We start from the raw sequence: 17,636 nt of genomic DNA on the forward strand, positions 1-17,636 counted from the left end.
GTCTTTCAGGCTGTTACTATGATCAGCAGTCTAACATTAGAGTCTGTTTACGATAAATAATGTGAGAACAGAAGTGTAGATCAGCCACTTCCATCCTAATCAGATATATTCTCGACAACAAATTAGTCATTTGACGACGCAAACACAAGCAAATGCTGGTAAACCCACCAGAGATTGTGTTGCTGATTCTCACAAAGATCTTCTCAAAATCCGCGAAGTCACTCCAGGAGGACTGGAACATGTGCATAAACCGGTTGATATAAAGATTCTCCATTCTAAAAACAAAACAAAGTCCTGAATAAATGCTACATAAATGCTAAACTTGTTGTTATTAAATAGAAAGAACTTATTTTGATTAGATGATAGTGGATATAGAATAAGGTTGACTTTCCACTAACACTTCAAATGTGCAAAGAAAAGCACATTCACTGCACAAAGATTGGTAGGGAAGATAACAGAGCAAAGAAAGACCACAGCGTCACAGGAAATCCTCCCAAACAGAATTTGACGGATGAACAACTCCAGAAGCCTGGAGTTATAAACAGTACACTAAGACTGAGGAAACACTAAAATGAACTGCATTAGAAATGGCTGAAGAGGGCAAAAAACCTGGGTGAGGGTCTCTGCTTGCTGGTAGTGTAGGTCATATAAGTACCTGAAGCCTTCAGAATTAGCCCCACCTGCACATGATTAATACTCTGCAAATCTAAAGAATTATACACTGCCAACAGCATCTGAAGGTCCAACCCTGCAACAGACGAAGGAATCTCCCAGCTATATTTCTTTCTTTCTAAGTTCAGTTTTGCATGTCCCAAGAAACGGAATTTTCCCTCCTCTTTTCCACTACTCCCTATTTCCATATAACTCTCACAACTCTCACATTGTTCCTTAAGCTTGTACCCTCGTCCACTGTTCCACTGTGCCTGCCCTTGGGTTTTCAAACACACCTCTGTCTTCCTTCCTACTGCATCCAAACTAAAGGAAGACCCCATGCCTTCACCTCAGTTGTGCAGATAGCTATCCTAAGCCCCCAGAGCACAACAGGGTAGCTAGATAGGAACTATCAAACTAATTCCCCAGAGCTTTTCAGTCTACCCAGCCAAAAACGTAAGTGTAGATTTTCAACCAAACGTGCCAGTCAAGAACATTGCTGTTCCTTGGGAAAATGTCTTTTGTGTAATACCAATTCTCCAGAATGGCTGGCTATCTACAATAAAGCTTCAGATTTCTATTTCACAGTTATGTGCCCTTACAGCCAAAGACAAAAACAACAACAAAAGTCCCCGCACTCTGTTAAATGTTTTGCAAGTTTTACTTGGCTTTGAGTCAGGATCTCTGACAATATGTTGCAGACTGGTAGGGAAGGAGGCTAGATGTGCTGTTAAGCTCCCTACTTCTCTTATTGACCTATGCTTGACGTCAAAGCCCCCATCTGATGTCCTGGGAGGCACATCTTTCCAAAACACGGCAGGACCAGCACATTATCAGAATCACAGATGTAGAAATTATAGGTGATCTTAGAGCAGCCTGGTCTCACCACAGGCTACCTCACCATTTGATACAGCATGATGCAGCTTGGCCTTGGGAGACAGCTCCAAAGTAGACTCAGAGGCCAAAGGGCTCCTATTTTCCTCATTAACTCTGTATTATTTCAAAGAGTTCAGTGGGATTTTTCAGGCTCATCCAATAGTCTGGACTCCATTTTCAATGACATGAGACGTGCAAGTGGGTGGGTCGTGACTATTGCCACAGGCAGAACACACTCCCATGTGGCTAACCACACCTATCATCATCTAAGTGAGGAGCTGCTGCGAACAGTTTTTCTTCAGCCGGGTGTCAAGGGTACCCTGATACCATCTTTTGGTATCTGACTGAAAGGCCTAATTTTCCCAAATAGCCAGAGGAGAGAATATCTTCAGTGGGTGACACTGATCACTAAGTTAGATGCCTAAGGTAGAACATGACAATGACTCTTCTTCCTGTGCATTTCATCAGAGCCTTTCCTCCCCCTGTCTACACCCAAAACAGTCTAGCAAGAATGCAGAGGCATAGGCAGTTCCAAGAGTGAAAAGCCTAAAAAATTGATTTAAAACAAGACAATTTTTCCTTCATTTTTTTTTTCTCCTATTTTATTTGACTGCAGGTCCAGCTGTGAGAAAAGAATGCAATTTTGAGATTCAATGAAACATAGAAGGTGAACACATCCTTATCCTGCACTAAAAAAGTTTTTGCAAAATTCCACAGATACTTACGCTTTAGAGTAGTTCAGGACGAAGTCAATTCCTTTCTCATTGTCAAACTGGATGTCACGGGGCAGTTCACTGTGAGAATGGGCATCAATGCTCAGTGGAAAGCCAGGATGCCACTCCTTCCAGCTGAGAAAACAAGAGAGATTGGATTAACTACATAACCTTACCAGCATGAGAGCTGTATCATTCATTCACCTGCACTGCTTCTGTGACTCAGCTATAAAGAAAAATTGCAGCAGACTCATTTGGGACAAAAATAGTGACTTACACTACATTAATACTCACCAGTAACCTACAGAAACCTGAAGTACAATAGAAGGCATCTACTTGGCCACCTACTTTCACAAAACCCAAAGTATCTTATTATCTGTGATATTTCCAAACACCTGTCACATTTGGTTGAAAATGTCAGTAGCTACAAATTTATTGAGAGGGGAGGGGGCAGAAAGAAAGACGGCTGTGTAATGCACACTGTTTGATCACATTAGCCTCACAAAATACAGCCTAACAGTGTGAAATGAATAATGAATAACCTGAGAGTTCGAGTAAGCAGTGATGTGTTAAGGTTTTGTTAATTGTATTTGTATAGTGGAAAGACACAGGAAGACAGACACAGAAACACACAGGGGTTGTAACTGACTTGCACCACAAGTCTCTGCTGACCAAAGGCATGCTCAGACAGCTACCTCCATAAGATAAAAATGGTGCTTTACCCAACTGGCACTGCAGAAATCACTAAGCAGGAATATTATCTGCCCTAAATTTGCCAAAAATACTGTGAAATTACTAGCATCTAACGTACTCAGACATGTATTTAGTTTCCTCCAAAAGGCAACTCTACCAGAGATACACACAGTCTTGCCTCAGCTCCTCAGAAAAGCCTCACCTTCATGGCACTCATTTTTGGCAATGTAGGATCTTGCACTGTGCCCCATTTTTACTTCAAAAGAAAGCAGGGCAATTTGTAAAGAAGGTTTTGATGATATTTCCAAACCTCCTTCTGCACACAGACTGCATTGGGCACTGTCAGTTAATGCACATGAACTGCAAATCGCTATTTTCCTGGAATTAAAAGTGGTTTTGCCTTCCTTTTTGCATACATAAATAACATTTTGTGCCACCCATCTTTTTGATCTAGCTTTTCCTCTGCTGTTTCCCATCATTTGTGTTCAAGATCTTTTCTTAGTCAAATGATATAAACAACACATATGCCAAACCTCAATCCAGCAATTCTGAATGGACCCAGTGTTATTCTCTACTGATAAGGAGGGGCAAGTGAGAGAAACTTTTGTTCTTTTAACAGAGAGTATGTTTCCACAGAAAGGAAACGCATATCTTCTGGAATTGCCCACTGATAAAAGATAGCATTTTTTTGTTGTGACCTTCTCTTGATTAGGAAGGTCCATGACAGTATAGAGGTGGGTCATACAACTGTGTTTTGAAGGCACATTCCAGACCACTCAAACAGGGCCAGATCTTCCACTGCACCTTGTGTAAGAAGCAATTAAAACTAACTTGCTAGAGCAGCCAAGGAAGTTCTGCTAAGAGATGACATGCTTAGATGATATTCCAAAACTGGAGTACGGCTTGCAAAATGCAAATTAAATCTGTCTTTGACCATTCTTGAAAGAACAACTGCAGGTCAGAGGCTGTACACATGTAGAGACTGTACCATTGAATTCCAGCTTAAATCTTCCAGACAGGCTTATCTGGGATTCAAGTATCTCGTAACGCCACTTGCAGCAGCATGGCCGTCATTTACACGAATTCCATCTAATGTAAAAAAAGCATAAATGGCGAACATGCAATACATTTTTTTTTTTTATTTTTATTTTTTTTTACCCAGCAATTCAATATTTAGAGGAATATGATGATCTTCCAACCCCTGACACCTGATGGGAAGAGGCCCTGGACTTTCTGGGGAGCTATGAGAGACTCACCGATATGTTTTTTGACGGTTCTCAAGCTCTTTACGTCTGTGCTGCTTGAGAATCTGGGTCTTATCATCCCGAGGGAGCTTTGCTGTGAACCAGGGAAAAAAGACAGGGTTATGAGGTTTCTCTATTCCCATGCAGGTCTTGAGGAGGATAGCAATGTTTCCAAACCTTCAAACTTTTGACCTATACTTTTACAAAGTTTCTGTAAATGCTCACATGATCCAATTGAGTACCTCAAGTAGAAATGCAGGTCCCTACACAGTCTGTGGAAGGAGATAAGCTCCTAACTGGGTGCCTCCAAGAGGCAGGAAATTTGGATAAGCTAAGAACATCTGTCTTAACTCTATATAAAATCTGGATTCCTAACATAGACACTTGCTGCACTTATCTGGTGTTAAATGGTCTGAATAGGATCATGGGAATTAATTTCATATTTCAGCATGTAAGGGTGTTTTCACTGATCAAAGAAATCACAACCACAATATTATTCTAGCAAATCTTCTAAGTTAAAAAACAACACTGGGAAACATGTCCTACCCTCTCTCCTTACACTGTACTCTCCTTGACCAGCTTGGGGCAATGAGCACATTTTTGTGCTATGAAAACAGAAAGAAAACCAGGGAGGCTTCGTTCCCTGACAGCTTGCTCTTCTGGCCACATATTCACTATAATACTAAATAACAGAGACTTCCTTAGTGATCAGGAGAAAGGGCAAGGTATATGGCTTGCTTTACATATGCAAATGAAAAGGCAGATAAAGCCCTAGGAGTTCCACGGAAATAGGTATTTGGGGTTGGACACTTCAGAGGTAATGTAATTGTTAACACATATGGCTAACAATTTCCAGCTGGTTGTGTTTAAGTTACAGGGTTTCACTTGATTTTGTCCTCTACCTCACCATACTCCAAATGCCATGAAAAGCTGCTTTTTTATGGAAAGGTTGCAGTTGCTATAAATCAAACTATGAAGTATGGAAAGTCCCCCCCGAAGAACAAAAATAAGGAAACTGACACATAGTTGTCATGACATGACAAAAGGCTTTAAACACAGTTTTTCAGCACGCAGCATGTCTGACCAGACAGCCAACAGATTAATGGGAAGACAAGCATTTATTTCAATCGCTTCGTATATTGTCAGCTGTTTTCAGGCATTCATGCTGCAGCCTTCTACAGCAACAGATACTAGGAAAACACAGAGGGGAACAAGGAAACACCAGTGAAAAAAACCTGCCCCAACCCTGATCACAGTAAGTGGGTAATCGAAGACTGTTAAAACACAAATTTCAGGACCAGCAGGCTACTTTGAACACAGCACAGAAGTGCTGTAACACTTCTCTCAGTCAGTCTCTGCTACTTTCAGCAGCCATATCTATCTCACCCTGCTTTCTCCTGGACTTGATAACATGCAAAGAGAAGGAGCAAAAAGTGGAGCTGTTGTTTCCTGTCAGTCCTTGCACCTGCTGAACAACCTACTTTGGGATTTTATTTTACTCTCAGGAAAATGAGACAATTTCCAATCAATTAATCATGGGCCATTTAGGGGCTTACCATGAAACAAAGATGGGACATCAATTATACTAGCTCAAAAGGGCTACAGAGATGTGGAACAGACAAAAATTTGGCATTAGGGTCAGCCTTCAATTTCAAGCCCAGCGTATTGAGCAAAGGAAAGAGCGCTCCCTTGCATGTGTTTCCCAAAACATCCAACTCAACCGCCAGTGTCCAGCCTGACAAAGAAAGTGGTGCTTGTCAGCAGGGACTGCCCATTCCCTAGGATGCAGAAGGGTTCTGGCAATGGTTCTCCACATGATAGAGAAGACTGGGAGGTACAGTGGGAAAAAGGAATGAGCAGTGGGAGAATTCTGGGAACTCCATAGAAAATCTGGTTTCTTAAGGTGCTCACCTCTTCCATCTCGAAGGACAATCTCTTTTTCATCTGTAATCCAACGGTAACATGGAAATTCCAGATAATCACCCAGTGGTGTTTTTACAGTGACATACTTAAGGTACCAATCGTCTTGGTACCAGTATTTTCGTTTCTCAATTTTTATTAGCTGAATTTCTCCAAGGTCTTCTTCCACTGTCACATCATAGGAGTCAACCTACAGAGCAGAAATACAGTCAATGGTCCACTGCGTACACAGGGAGCACAACCAGCACTACACAAGCATACCTGGCCTTCCCAGTGGCCTGCTATGGCATGGGTACAACAGAACTTTCTCACTTCCACTGGTTGAGAAAAGGAAGGGCCATTATAGAACTGAAATGCAATAGAAAGATGAATAAAAGAACAAATAACATGCAGAGCACTCCAGAAATAAAGAAACATTTTGCATGCAAAGCAAAAATGGTATTACTCCTTCAACTGTTTGCAAGTCTGAGAAAAATCTACAGACCATGAAAGCATTTGCTACTACCCTAGCAATAGCCAAAAGAGACATTGGTTGGGCAAATCTATTCATACAACTGGACTGGAAGGATGATCATGAGACCAAGACATTGGACTAAGAATCAAAAGATCAGTGTGTATTATTCAGATGGGTTTCAGACTCAGGACAGCACCCAGATCACCTGAATTCCTTTTGCCTCTTGCTTCTTGTGGCTGGTCTGCTTCCGTTCTCCATTTTAAAAATGAGGACAATGATGCATTTTCTGTCTGTATCACTCAGATTCACGAAGGAATATAAGCAGCTAACTGAAAGCAAGGTTCACAAGAACCCCATCTAGCTCTGTATGTACTTCAGGATCTTCAGGCACTCAGTCTTTCACAGAAAACAAGTCAGCATGTGGAAACATGGCTTAGTTCCTTAGTTTAGAGTTAGCTCAAAGGCTCAACTACCGCAATAAGTAGAGAACTCAGAGTGGCATAGTAGCTAGTTTGGTTAGTCCTTTGCCATCCTAAGGATCACAGGAGCTTTCCACTGAGTGGGTACCGAAGGCTTGGGCTGCACACGCCTCCCCATTCAGCTGTGTCCTCACCAGCTGCCTACGGGGACAGGCTCCAGAAACCGTGGTCCTGTCTCTACAGGCCTTGCTAGGAAAGGCAAGACACCTTGCTCAGCCTTGCCAGAAAGTGTATATTTGTGACCATGTGCAATAGCAAACCTAAGCAGCCAAGTGCTCTAGCTACTGAGGTGCGTTCACTGAGGACCACAGAGAAGCAGTCACCCAGACAAAGCAAAATACCCGCCGAGGTCAGGCACCAGTTTACTGTGAAAATCCTCTTTCCCACAATGCTACTTTCAGTGTTGCAGCATGACCAGGCCTGGGAGAAAGCTGGTTGTGAACGTGCTGCTCCCCTCAGCACTTCTTGCCCATGCTAAGCACCTACAACCCAGAGCAATGGCTGTGATGAATGAGGATTAAGCGCCTCACTAATTGGCCTAGTGTATTTAGGATGGTGAACTCTTATCCCAAAGACAGGTGCTTCAGTCCACCCATGAGATGCAGTCTTTTACTGCATGCAGGGACAGCACCGAGCAAACTGTAGTTCTGGTAGCACTTGAACTACCAGAACAGAAAGAAATGAGTTATCATTTCCAGTATGACCAGTAAGGAACCACATGGTACTAGGTAGTTCTGGAGAATGAAAATTGACTCTCACTTTCCAACAGCATAAACAGCTAAGGGCAAATAGGAGCAGCCAAGTGCTCATTGTAGCAAAGCAGAATTGGCTACAGCAGTCAGGAGGGCAGCAGCCAAACCCCACTCTGTGCAATGATCTGCTAAGCATAATGTGGTTACAAGTAGAGACTGCATTCTGTCATGTGTTTTCTAAATGCCGACAATAATCTTAGAAACAAATCAGTTGCTGATATCGAAAGGGTGAGCTACTCTTTCTCTATAAGCTGCAGGGTCTTTAGGCATTCACCTGCCTGCATGTGCTTTATCATTTGGCTCTCTGCCTAGACACCGTGTTCTACTTGCTCTTTTCAGGAGGACTTTCTAAGCTCTCTCCAGGCATTTGATATATACCCACTATTACTGTCTTATTTGCTTAAAAAAAAAAAAAAAAAGGCAGCTATTTCACATAAGGACCAAAACCGAAAAGTGAAGCAAGATTAAATTCCAGACAGGGAAAAAAAATAATAATAATAATTTGTAAATGTCTCCAGATGGTACCTGTTATTTCAACTCTTATGAAAGTAAGAGTATGAAAGTTTATGAAAGTATGAAAGCACTCATACAGTTAGAAGAACACGCAGGCTAAGAAGGACCCCTCAGTATCCTTCTCTTTCTCATTCAAACCCAAGTTTCCCACATTATTGATGCCAAGTACCCTTTTCTGTGAGCTGTGCATCAATAACTATCTGTGATAATCACTTCAGGATGAAGACATCTATCTGTCCACCAAAAATTTGGGATGACAGACTTTAGTTCTCTCACAACTTGCTACATGAAACTACCAGCTTTCATAAAGTTCATCACATCTAATTGATTCACAGCAATGAGAGAAAAATAAATATCCAAACCCTTTAGGTTTTGAAGTCCAAGCTGCAGACAATGAAAGACTGTCTGTCTGTCTTCCCCAAAAGATGTTCTTTGATAAGCTTCGAAACTGTTCAAGCCAGATTGCTACACTACAACTCCTATGAAGTTGCTTCAAACCAACAAATATAATGAATTTCTTCTAATACATAGCCTAATTTCACTTTAAGCTCCAATATTTAAAATTAGTATCAGCATCATGCATTTTGATATGCTGAGACTTAACAGACTAATCTCAGTTTGAGCTATATTCCCCCTTTCCTACTAAAGCTAAAGATATCAAACAGTTTCTTTTAAAAGCAGGTTTATCATGTCTTAAATCAGAATTTGCAATGTTTTTGTCAACAGTGCACCCATGCAAACAAGGTGATAGCAAACAGGGGAACTGTGCTTCACAAACAGCATGGCAGTCCTTGGCAAGCTTGGAACGACAGCTTGCCTGCCAGGACTGGAGCTGAGAGATGAAAATCCCAGAGCTAAGACTTCAGTCAGCATATTAAAATGATGCCTCTCTTTCTTCTTGCATATCCCAGCAGAACAGAAACAGTTCTTTTAGTAGAGATAATAAACTTATCCTAAACATTTTGAATGCTTATGTTGCTGGATCTTGAGCCCTTTCACCCCTCCCACACACACTGTCCCAGACCAGCTAGAAACATAATGTGTACAGGTAAATCCATTCCCTTGATGATTCAAGATTTTGAACCAGATGTGGAGACTGAAAAAAGTTAAGCAGCTTTTCTCAGAAATCACCGTAACAGTGACTTGAGCCACCGCTATGGTGATTTGTGACTGCAAGACCTGTGCTCCTGGGCTAAATGGATGGAGATGCCTTCCTCCCACAAATGAGGATTGCAACTATCACCCTGATCTTTGCCTATCTCCCCTTGTCCAACATTCTCAGCTTCACTTGTTGATCGACACAAGCAATTCTGGATGATGCCTAGAAAACATAGGTAATAGGCTCAGATTATTTCCCATTCTTCAAATCTTCTTTCCAGAATGCAGTACTCGTACTGTTTCTAATTCAGGTTCATTTCCCTGCAACTTCTCATTTTCTCAATAAGAGGAGTGACCCTAAGCTTGTAACAACAAACTTTTCACCAGGCTCAGGTTTCGCATTGAGTCAGTGTTTCTGCAATTCCGTATGCCTTTTCTAAGACCAGACAGCACCTTGCAAAAGAGCCGCTAGTCTCAGGCTATCATACCATTTATCTCAAACTTGGTCACTTCCTGCTCATGCACCTCTTTACACAATTACAACACAAAATTAATTCTCTTTTCAATTTCAACACAATCCTGTTGCATTTGGTAGTCCAGAGCTGGAAGTAACCACCTTTCAGAGACACAGACCCAATGAAACCACAAAGCTACGCAAATAGCTTGTGTTCATTACTGCAAAAGGAATTTAAACACATCAAGACTAATGCAATAACCTATAGAGCAATAGTAAACTACATCTGGATCAGAATTGCTTTGTATTTTGCTATTTGGGATTTTTTTTCCTCCAACTTTTCACTAATTTCCAGTTCCAGAGTTAGTCATGTACAGAAGAAACACAGTCTGAACAAAGACAGTGTCTGGACAGGGGAAACATACTGCACCATTTTTAGCTCAAGTCCTCATGAAAACCTCTTTCTGTCAAATGTTTAGTATAGCACAGAAAGTCTGAAACCGTTTCCCCAAATCCTTGTTGCTCAAGGCCTGACTACTCTTTTTAAAATTGCTCTTCTCTAAATGTTTAGCTAACCTCCATTAAAAAAGAATCCTCATATATTTATGTCTATAGTTCCTGTAATTTCACATTTATAAAAATACATCTAGGATTAAAAATGAAACAGCAATGTGAACCAGACTCAATCTGTTGATAGAAATGCCAATTTGATAGCCAAGCCTTTGGAATGGGAATAAACCCATTCCTCTGGTAAAAATCTCTTTGAGAATATTACAAGAGCCCTTAAATAGTTGTCAGTGTAATGCAAAAAGGACATTCAATTAGCCTAAATGTTCCCAAGGGTTTTTAGACATTTTATGACCATCATGGTTCCATGTCAATGGCAATTCTGGAAGCAAGGATTCCCTCCTCACTCAGCTTTCTCTACCTCTAAGCCAGGAAGACTAAGGAATAACTGAGATTAACTAATGCAATTTTGCTACTGCAGTAACAGTACATCAGGCGATAGAGATGGTGCAAGGTCCTGAAAAACGCTGAAGGTTAGTTGTTCAAGGCTCTTATTGTATCCATTGCATGAGGTCTCCTGGTAAACACATGGTGCCCTTGATGTCTGCACAGTGAGCCAGAGGTGACAGGAGCTTTTATACGGCTGACTTCAGAGTGAAAGAACAGAATTAGTGACAGCTGCTGGACTCTCCAAACTCCTGTAGCATCCTGTCCAGCTATTTACTCTCTGTAAAACCTCATCTCTTTCTGATTAAGGGGAGCCTCCTGCTGACCAGCCTAATACTGCAGCAGGGATGACAGAGCAGCACCCTTTCTGTAAGCATGAAGCTCAAAGCAGACAGAGCTGTACTTCCCTTCTGGAAATAGTTGTGAGTGAGTTTCAGCAAAAAGCAGATGAAGGGGTAACAGGAAGAAAACAGAACTGAGGGACACGATGACACTCATGCTGAAATTGCTCTGCACCAACAGGAACTTACTCAAAAAACAGTGAGTGAAGAAGAGCAGCTATGGCTTTCTAAATTGCCCGCGTCCAGCACTTGGCAGCACTAAAACTAAAACTGAGCTGCCTTTGTGCAAGCCCCCTCAGTTTTCTCCTCACCCCTCTCCCTCTACCAACATTTGGCACACAAATCTTCCATTCAGGAGTGGTTGGAGCCCCTCATCCACTGTATCTAGTAAAAGTCACAATTTGCATTAATTTAAATGAAGCCATTACCAGAACTACTGAGACTGGCCCAACATTTAGCAACTAAACTGTAAAGTGGACAAAGCCTTACAAGACAGTACTGTAGAACTGTTGTTATCCACAGGAAAAATGTCCCCCCCCCCCCCCCTTTTTTTTTTGTGATCACATTTAAATTGCTTGACAGAAAAAGAAAGTTATAGGGATATTAGTGACACACCAAGACAGGACTGGTTTCAATTGCTGCATTTTACAAACCAACCAACCCAAAACTCTTTTTACCTTCTGTGTGTTTTTTTGTTTTGTTTTGTTTTGTTTTTTTGTTTTGTTTTGTTTTTGGGGGGGGGAGGATGGGTTTTCTGTTGTTGTTGTGTATTTGTATTTTTTCTTTTCTTCTCTCTTTGCACAATGTATTAGTAAGACTTACAGTGTTTTGGGCATAGCATTACCTGAACAGGTGCCTGGAGAAATCCACAGCGCTGTCCAAGAAAATGCCTGCAGCAACAAAACTTAGCACATCATACTGCAAACATCCCATAAACCAGGCATACTACAGACCACATTAAGAAAAGACTGCATAGTTCTCATATCAGACAAACATATAACAATGAACGGAAATAATTAATTTGGGTACTAGGAAAAGTAAAGGTTTTTGTCAAGGACCTTTGCAGCTGGAAACAAGTTCAGAAAAACAAAAGATGGACCCTGTCACTGAAAACTTACTTAGCTAACAAAATATTTTGTCTAAAATGCTAGCTAAACACTTTTACACAGACAAATCCTTTCAAATCTACCTAAAAGCTACAATCCTGAGGTGAACATAAAGGCTTTTTCTAGGTACACAGATCTGCTCTAGAGCTACCAAGCTCCACCAACCTCTGCTCCTTGCCCCCTCGCCCTGCAGAGCCCAATGCTCACACATCTGTCCCTGCTGGACCTGTTCCCACAGCAGTTCCTGGACAGCTGCTGGGCATACACTTGATGCTCACATCATGGCATTTGCTCCCTGTGACAGGATCCTGTCTCCCTAGATGTTCAAAGTACTGCCAGCCACCTCTCAAAGATCCTGAAGCCCTCTTTTGGAGCCTAGGAATAAGAGCAGACTGCCTGGTTGCAGGAATCACTCAGTGCTCATCTCCTTAGCCAGGAAGGGCTCACTCCTGGGCGAGCACCCTAACCCTGAGTCTGCAGAATACTCTGAAGCCTTCTTCAACCTCTCTCGCTAATGCTAAGCTTTGGTTAACGTTACTTACTTTGGTAAGTATGTGACTGTTCACTGGATAAAGGAAGAAGAATAAGAGGATACCCATCTGGGAGATTAGGATAACAAAATCTCTATGCAAATGAACGTTTAATCATGAAGAAAAGTAATTTCAACAGCAGCAGCTGGTAAGTGCCCACACCTCCGAACCTTCTAGACCACTTACCTCAGCACTTTTCACTAAAAATATTCGTGGACCATATCTACATACACCATCAACCCTTCCTCAAAATGCTGACTTCTGTTAACCATATCTGAGGTGTCTAATGCAGAAGAGGCCGGATAGCTGACTTAGGCTGTGAACCTCATAGGTAGAAATAAGCCTCAATGCGAGGCAGCACCGTGACAGCGAAGTCCCACTTGTACGTGCAGCTGTAGGTCTCATTTCCAAAGTGAGTTATGCTAAAACTTTCAAAACCACTTAAAACGGTGAGGATAAACTAAAGCATATGAGGCTGCAGACAGATAGCTGTAACACTGTGACAAGGTGCCAAGACCCCAGAGAGCACAGGACGCACACGCTGCAGTAGCGAAGGGCAGCAAGAGTGACCCAGCCACCTGCCCAGCCCCAGCCCACCTCACCTCTTTGCTCTTTTACAGCTTTCCCTGGAGCTGGGGGGGGCATTTCTCCTGGCAGGCATCCCGCTTCCCCTCAGAAGCTCCCACCAGGAGGTACCTCGGAGGCAGCACAGCCCTGCCTGCCGCCCCGGAGCACCACCCGTTAGCAGGTAGTGCACAAGCAGCGTTCACAGGGAAGCACCGGAGCCCCCCAACCACCCACCCCCGGGCAGCGCGTCCGGGGCCGCGCACTCACCGCGCCGCGCTCGAAGTCGTTGTAGAAGGGCTTGTCCAGGAGGTGCCTCTCGCTGCAGCCCGCCGTGCCCTCCAGGCTCAGGTACACGTAGTCGTCCGTGCCGGCGAACCACTGGCTGCCCGTGGCCACCGTGACGGTGTAGGACGGCATGGTCCCGCCGAGCCGAGCCGAGCCGAGCCCAGCCGCCTCCTGCCCGCTCCCCGCTGCTCAGCGCCGCCTCCTCCCCGCAGCCCGGCCCGGCTCTGTCCTGCCCGCCCCCCCGGGCCGCCCCCGGGGGGGGGGACATGGGGACGTGCTGCTCGCCCTCTGGCCGCTCCGGGTACAGCCGCGCTGCGCCCTCGCTGTGCGCACCCGAGAGCCGCAGGTCCCCGCGGGGCACCCGGCTGTCGGCTCCAGGCACCCCACACGTTGTGCAAGGAATTCCTCTCCTCTTGTCAAAATCCCTCCTGTCCCGGCACAGCTGCCTATCAGCGCTGTACATACACACATCCCACACCATTTCCACGGTAAAAATCCCATAATTTCACAGTCCACATCCTGCCTAGAACAAGCACCAAGTCTCTGCTACAATTAAGATGCTAGCGTTTGGACAAGTGAAGAGCTGTCTGATGCTGTACACTTGGCCCTTAGGCACCAAAACCTCCTATTCTATTCTCCTATTCTCCTATGCTATTCTCCTTTATTTTCACCCAAAACCACACGCTGTAACCCAGCCGTCTGATGCCGTGCTGAAAGGAGCCAGGCTGGGCTTTTGCAAATCCCAGTGTCCTGCCTCCATTGCTCTGCAGTCAGACCAAGCACCTTCCTTCATCGCTGCCAGCCAGGTTTCTGTGCTGCTGTGAATTTCTGTGGCAGGCACCCAGAGCAAGAACAATTAAAATCAGCTGAGGAGTGATAAACTAAAATCAGCTTTGCTCATGGCACACTGGCACCCCAGCTGCTGTGCTCACACACATTAACCCACTCCTCACAGCCTGAGGCACTCATTATCAGTCCCCAGCCATCACATACAGATGACAGAAGTGACAGACATCAGCAGCTTGAAGTTAGCACTGGCTCTGCCTGCTTCTGGTCTGGCAAATGTGGCTGCAAAGTGCTTCATGCCCCCTCCAGCACGAACAGTGAGCTGCAGCAACTTGGGCTGCTGGGCACCACTGCAGATACACTTCCTGAGGCTCTGCTTCAGCTGCTAAAATTGGAGTTATCCACGTGGATCGTGGCTTGCTTGCTTGCTTACCCACTGTAGTCAGTGGTGGCCACACAGCACTCTGGACAGCCTGCAATGCCCTGTTCTTCCATCTGGGAAGTGTGACGGCACTGGGCTAAGCTCCTACATCTCTTCTGTACAGAGACTCAGCCACTTGCTATACTGTGACACCATCAGATATCAAGGCTCTTCCACACTGAGAGTATGTATTTACATGTAGGCACAAAAAAATAAAAATAAAAAAAATCACTGTGCCTTCTTTGGCTATATGGAATTGCTCAGTGTGAGTCTCTAGTCTGCTGCTGCTTTTAAATTTTAAAACACCCAGAAGTGCAAGACTGGCAATGGTCACATTGCACACCCAAGGTAGCTGCAGAACCCCAGCCCAGAGCTCTGATCTCTCCTCCTGAGGTTTAAGCAGCAAGTGGCTTCCTGTGTAGTGGGTTTACGTGGCAAGGTTTTGGTAGCAGGGAGCCATAGGGGTGGTTTCTGTGAGAAAGATCTAGAAGCTGCCCCATGTTTGGGAAGGGCCCCATTGTTTTCCAGATCCGGGCCAATAAGCGATGTTGTTTTGCGCCTCTGTGAGAGCATATTTAAGACAGGGAAAAAACGCTGCGCCAGACAGCAGCCGGGAGTGAGAGAACAGCCTTGCAGGTGCCAAGGTCAGTGTAGAAGGAGGGGGAGAGGTGCTCCAGGCACCAGAGCAGAAGTCCCCTGCGGCCTGTGGTGAGGCCCATGGTGAAGCAGGATGTCCCCCTGCAGCCCATGGAGTACCACAGTGGAGCAGGGTTCCACGCTGCAGCCCGTGGAGGAGACCACGGTGGAGCAGGTGGCCCTGCACCGACAGAGGCTGCCGCCTGTGGAAGACCCCTGCCAGAGCAGATTCCAGGCCGGACCTGTAGCCCGTGGAGAGGAGACCACGCAGGAGCAGGTGACCTGGCAGGAGCTGCTGCCCGTAGGGGAGCCAGGTTGGAGCAGTTTTCTCCTGAGGGATGGACCCCGTGGTACGGACCTGTATCTGGAGCAGCTCTGGAAGAGCTGCTGCCTGTGGGAAGCCCACGCCGGATCAGTTCATCAAGGACTGCATCCTGTGGGTGGGACCCCACAGCACAGGGGACGAGAGTGACCGAGAAGGAGCGGCAGAGAAGAAGTGCTGTAGACTGACCATAACCCCCATTCCCCCATTCCCCTGCGCCGCTCGGGGGGAGGAGGTGGAAGAGGGTGGATGGGGGAGGAAGGTGCTTTTGTTTTTTTTTCCTTTGTTTTCTCACTTCTCTCGCTTGTTAGTAATAGGCAATAAATCTTACTATCTCCTTATGCCGAGTCTGTTTTGCCCGTTACAATAATTATTGCGTGATTTTCTCGTCCTTATCTCAATCCTTGAGCCCTTTTCACATATTTTCTCCCCATTCCTCTTTGAGGAGGGGCAGTGAGAGAGCGGCTGTGGTGGAGCTCGGCTGCCCACTCGAGCGGAACCACGACATCCTGCTACACCGCAATCCCTTCCAAGGATACTGTGATCCCATGAAAGTGCACCACAAACTCCTAAGTCCTTCCTTACTTTTGATTTTCCCTTTATAGCATATTTCAAAGAAATCACACATCATTTTTGCACAGGTGCCACCAGCACTAAAGTTCTTAAATTTAGGCTGACAGTCAGCTTTCACTCAGAGCTACCTGAAAATCTTTTCACACGTCGGTTCCTCAGAACCCGCTTTTGTCAGACACGAGGCCACCTTCTGGGCACCTTTGGTTTTGCTGCAAATACGGAGCAAAGCATTGTTCAAACCTTGTTTAGTGGGTTTCCACATTTCTTTGCATTTCAGTTCCCAAGCAGCGTTTGAACCCATCCCATTCCCATGGGTGTTAGGTTTTGTTTTCAGACTGTTCTGGCCTCTTCTGCACAGATCTGCCTGTGGAGTCTCCCTACAGTACTGCAACTTCCCTTACCAACACAGTAAAGAAAATACTTGGTGAGTTTGGTCCTGTATCTGAAATCCATAGGAGTGTGTTGTTCTCCCTCCAGCCCCTTCACAACTCTATCTCTTTTTAGTCTGCTCCTTTAGAACCTTTCAATTTTATCTCAATTTCCACTTGCAGTGATTTATTAATGATAGTGTTTACTATTGGTAGAATTGCACATGCTTCATATCAAGATCCTGCCAAACAGAATAGATCATTTTTCTATGTGCAAAAAGAAAAACCAGCCCTTTTACCAAGAGACTACCTTATTTCACCCCTGAGGAGACCGCACCATATGAGACCCCTGCATGATTCTCTTCTGTGTTTTACCTGATGGTTGCTTGACGTCGGACAAGGAAACCATACTTGGAAAAGGCAGTTGGATCACCTGGCTGCATCCAAGGTGAGTGTCCTAAAGACGAGGACAAGGGACGAGCGAGCCCGCTGCTCAGGCACACAGACAGAGGCAGCCTGCTTTCCTCTGGCCAGGCCTGGGAAGGAGGCGCTGCCTCTGCCTGGTAGCCCTGTTCCTGCAGTAGGGGAAAACACCCAGAATGGTGAAATAAAACTCCCTGCCCCTTTTTGGAAGCAGGGCATGAGCCCGCTGCAGGGACAGGAGGGTTATTCATGGGTCCTGTTCCTCTAAGTAGTGCTCAGATTCACTGTGTCGAACTTCCCAGCGGAGGGCAGTTGCTGTCCCTCTCAATCTCCTTGCAATGCCAATGAGAAACAGGGTTGTACTGTGAAGATGTCACATCCCTTATAGCTCCCCTGAGGCTACAGATAATTTGGATCAGCAGATGGCTCCTGAAGTATGCTAATAAAGGACTGGGGATGGGGAGGAATGATGCAACA

At 44.8% G+C, this 17,636-nt stretch overlaps 1 protein-coding gene across 2 annotated transcripts in view; it reads right to left on the reverse strand.

The window, feature by feature from the left end:
* The window catches only part of ALOX5 (arachidonate 5-lipoxygenase), a 29,979-nt gene extending 16,206 nt beyond the window's left edge, over positions 1–13,773 (reverse strand). For both annotated transcript variants that reach the window (XM_084289923.1, XM_084289922.1), the window contains exons 1-5: positions 13,613–13,773; positions 6,089–6,287; positions 4,190–4,271; positions 2,253–2,375; positions 169–275 (exon numbers count right to left, since the gene is read on the reverse strand). In XM_084289923.1, coding sequence (XP_084146049.1) covers positions 169–275; positions 2,253–2,375; positions 4,190–4,271; positions 6,089–6,287; positions 13,613–13,762 — 661 coding nt within the window. In that variant the 5' untranslated portion in view covers positions 13,763–13,773. The remainder of the gene's footprint in view (positions 1–168; positions 276–2,252; positions 2,376–4,189; positions 4,272–6,088; positions 6,288–13,612) is intronic.
* Between the last annotated feature and the right edge of the window lie 3,863 nt (positions 13,774–17,636).

This window comes from Netta rufina (genome assembly GCF_964035555.1).
Source record: "Netta rufina genome assembly, chromosome: 7".
In the NCBI taxonomy this organism is placed as follows: Eukaryota; Metazoa; Chordata; class Aves; order Anseriformes; family Anatidae; genus Netta; species Netta rufina.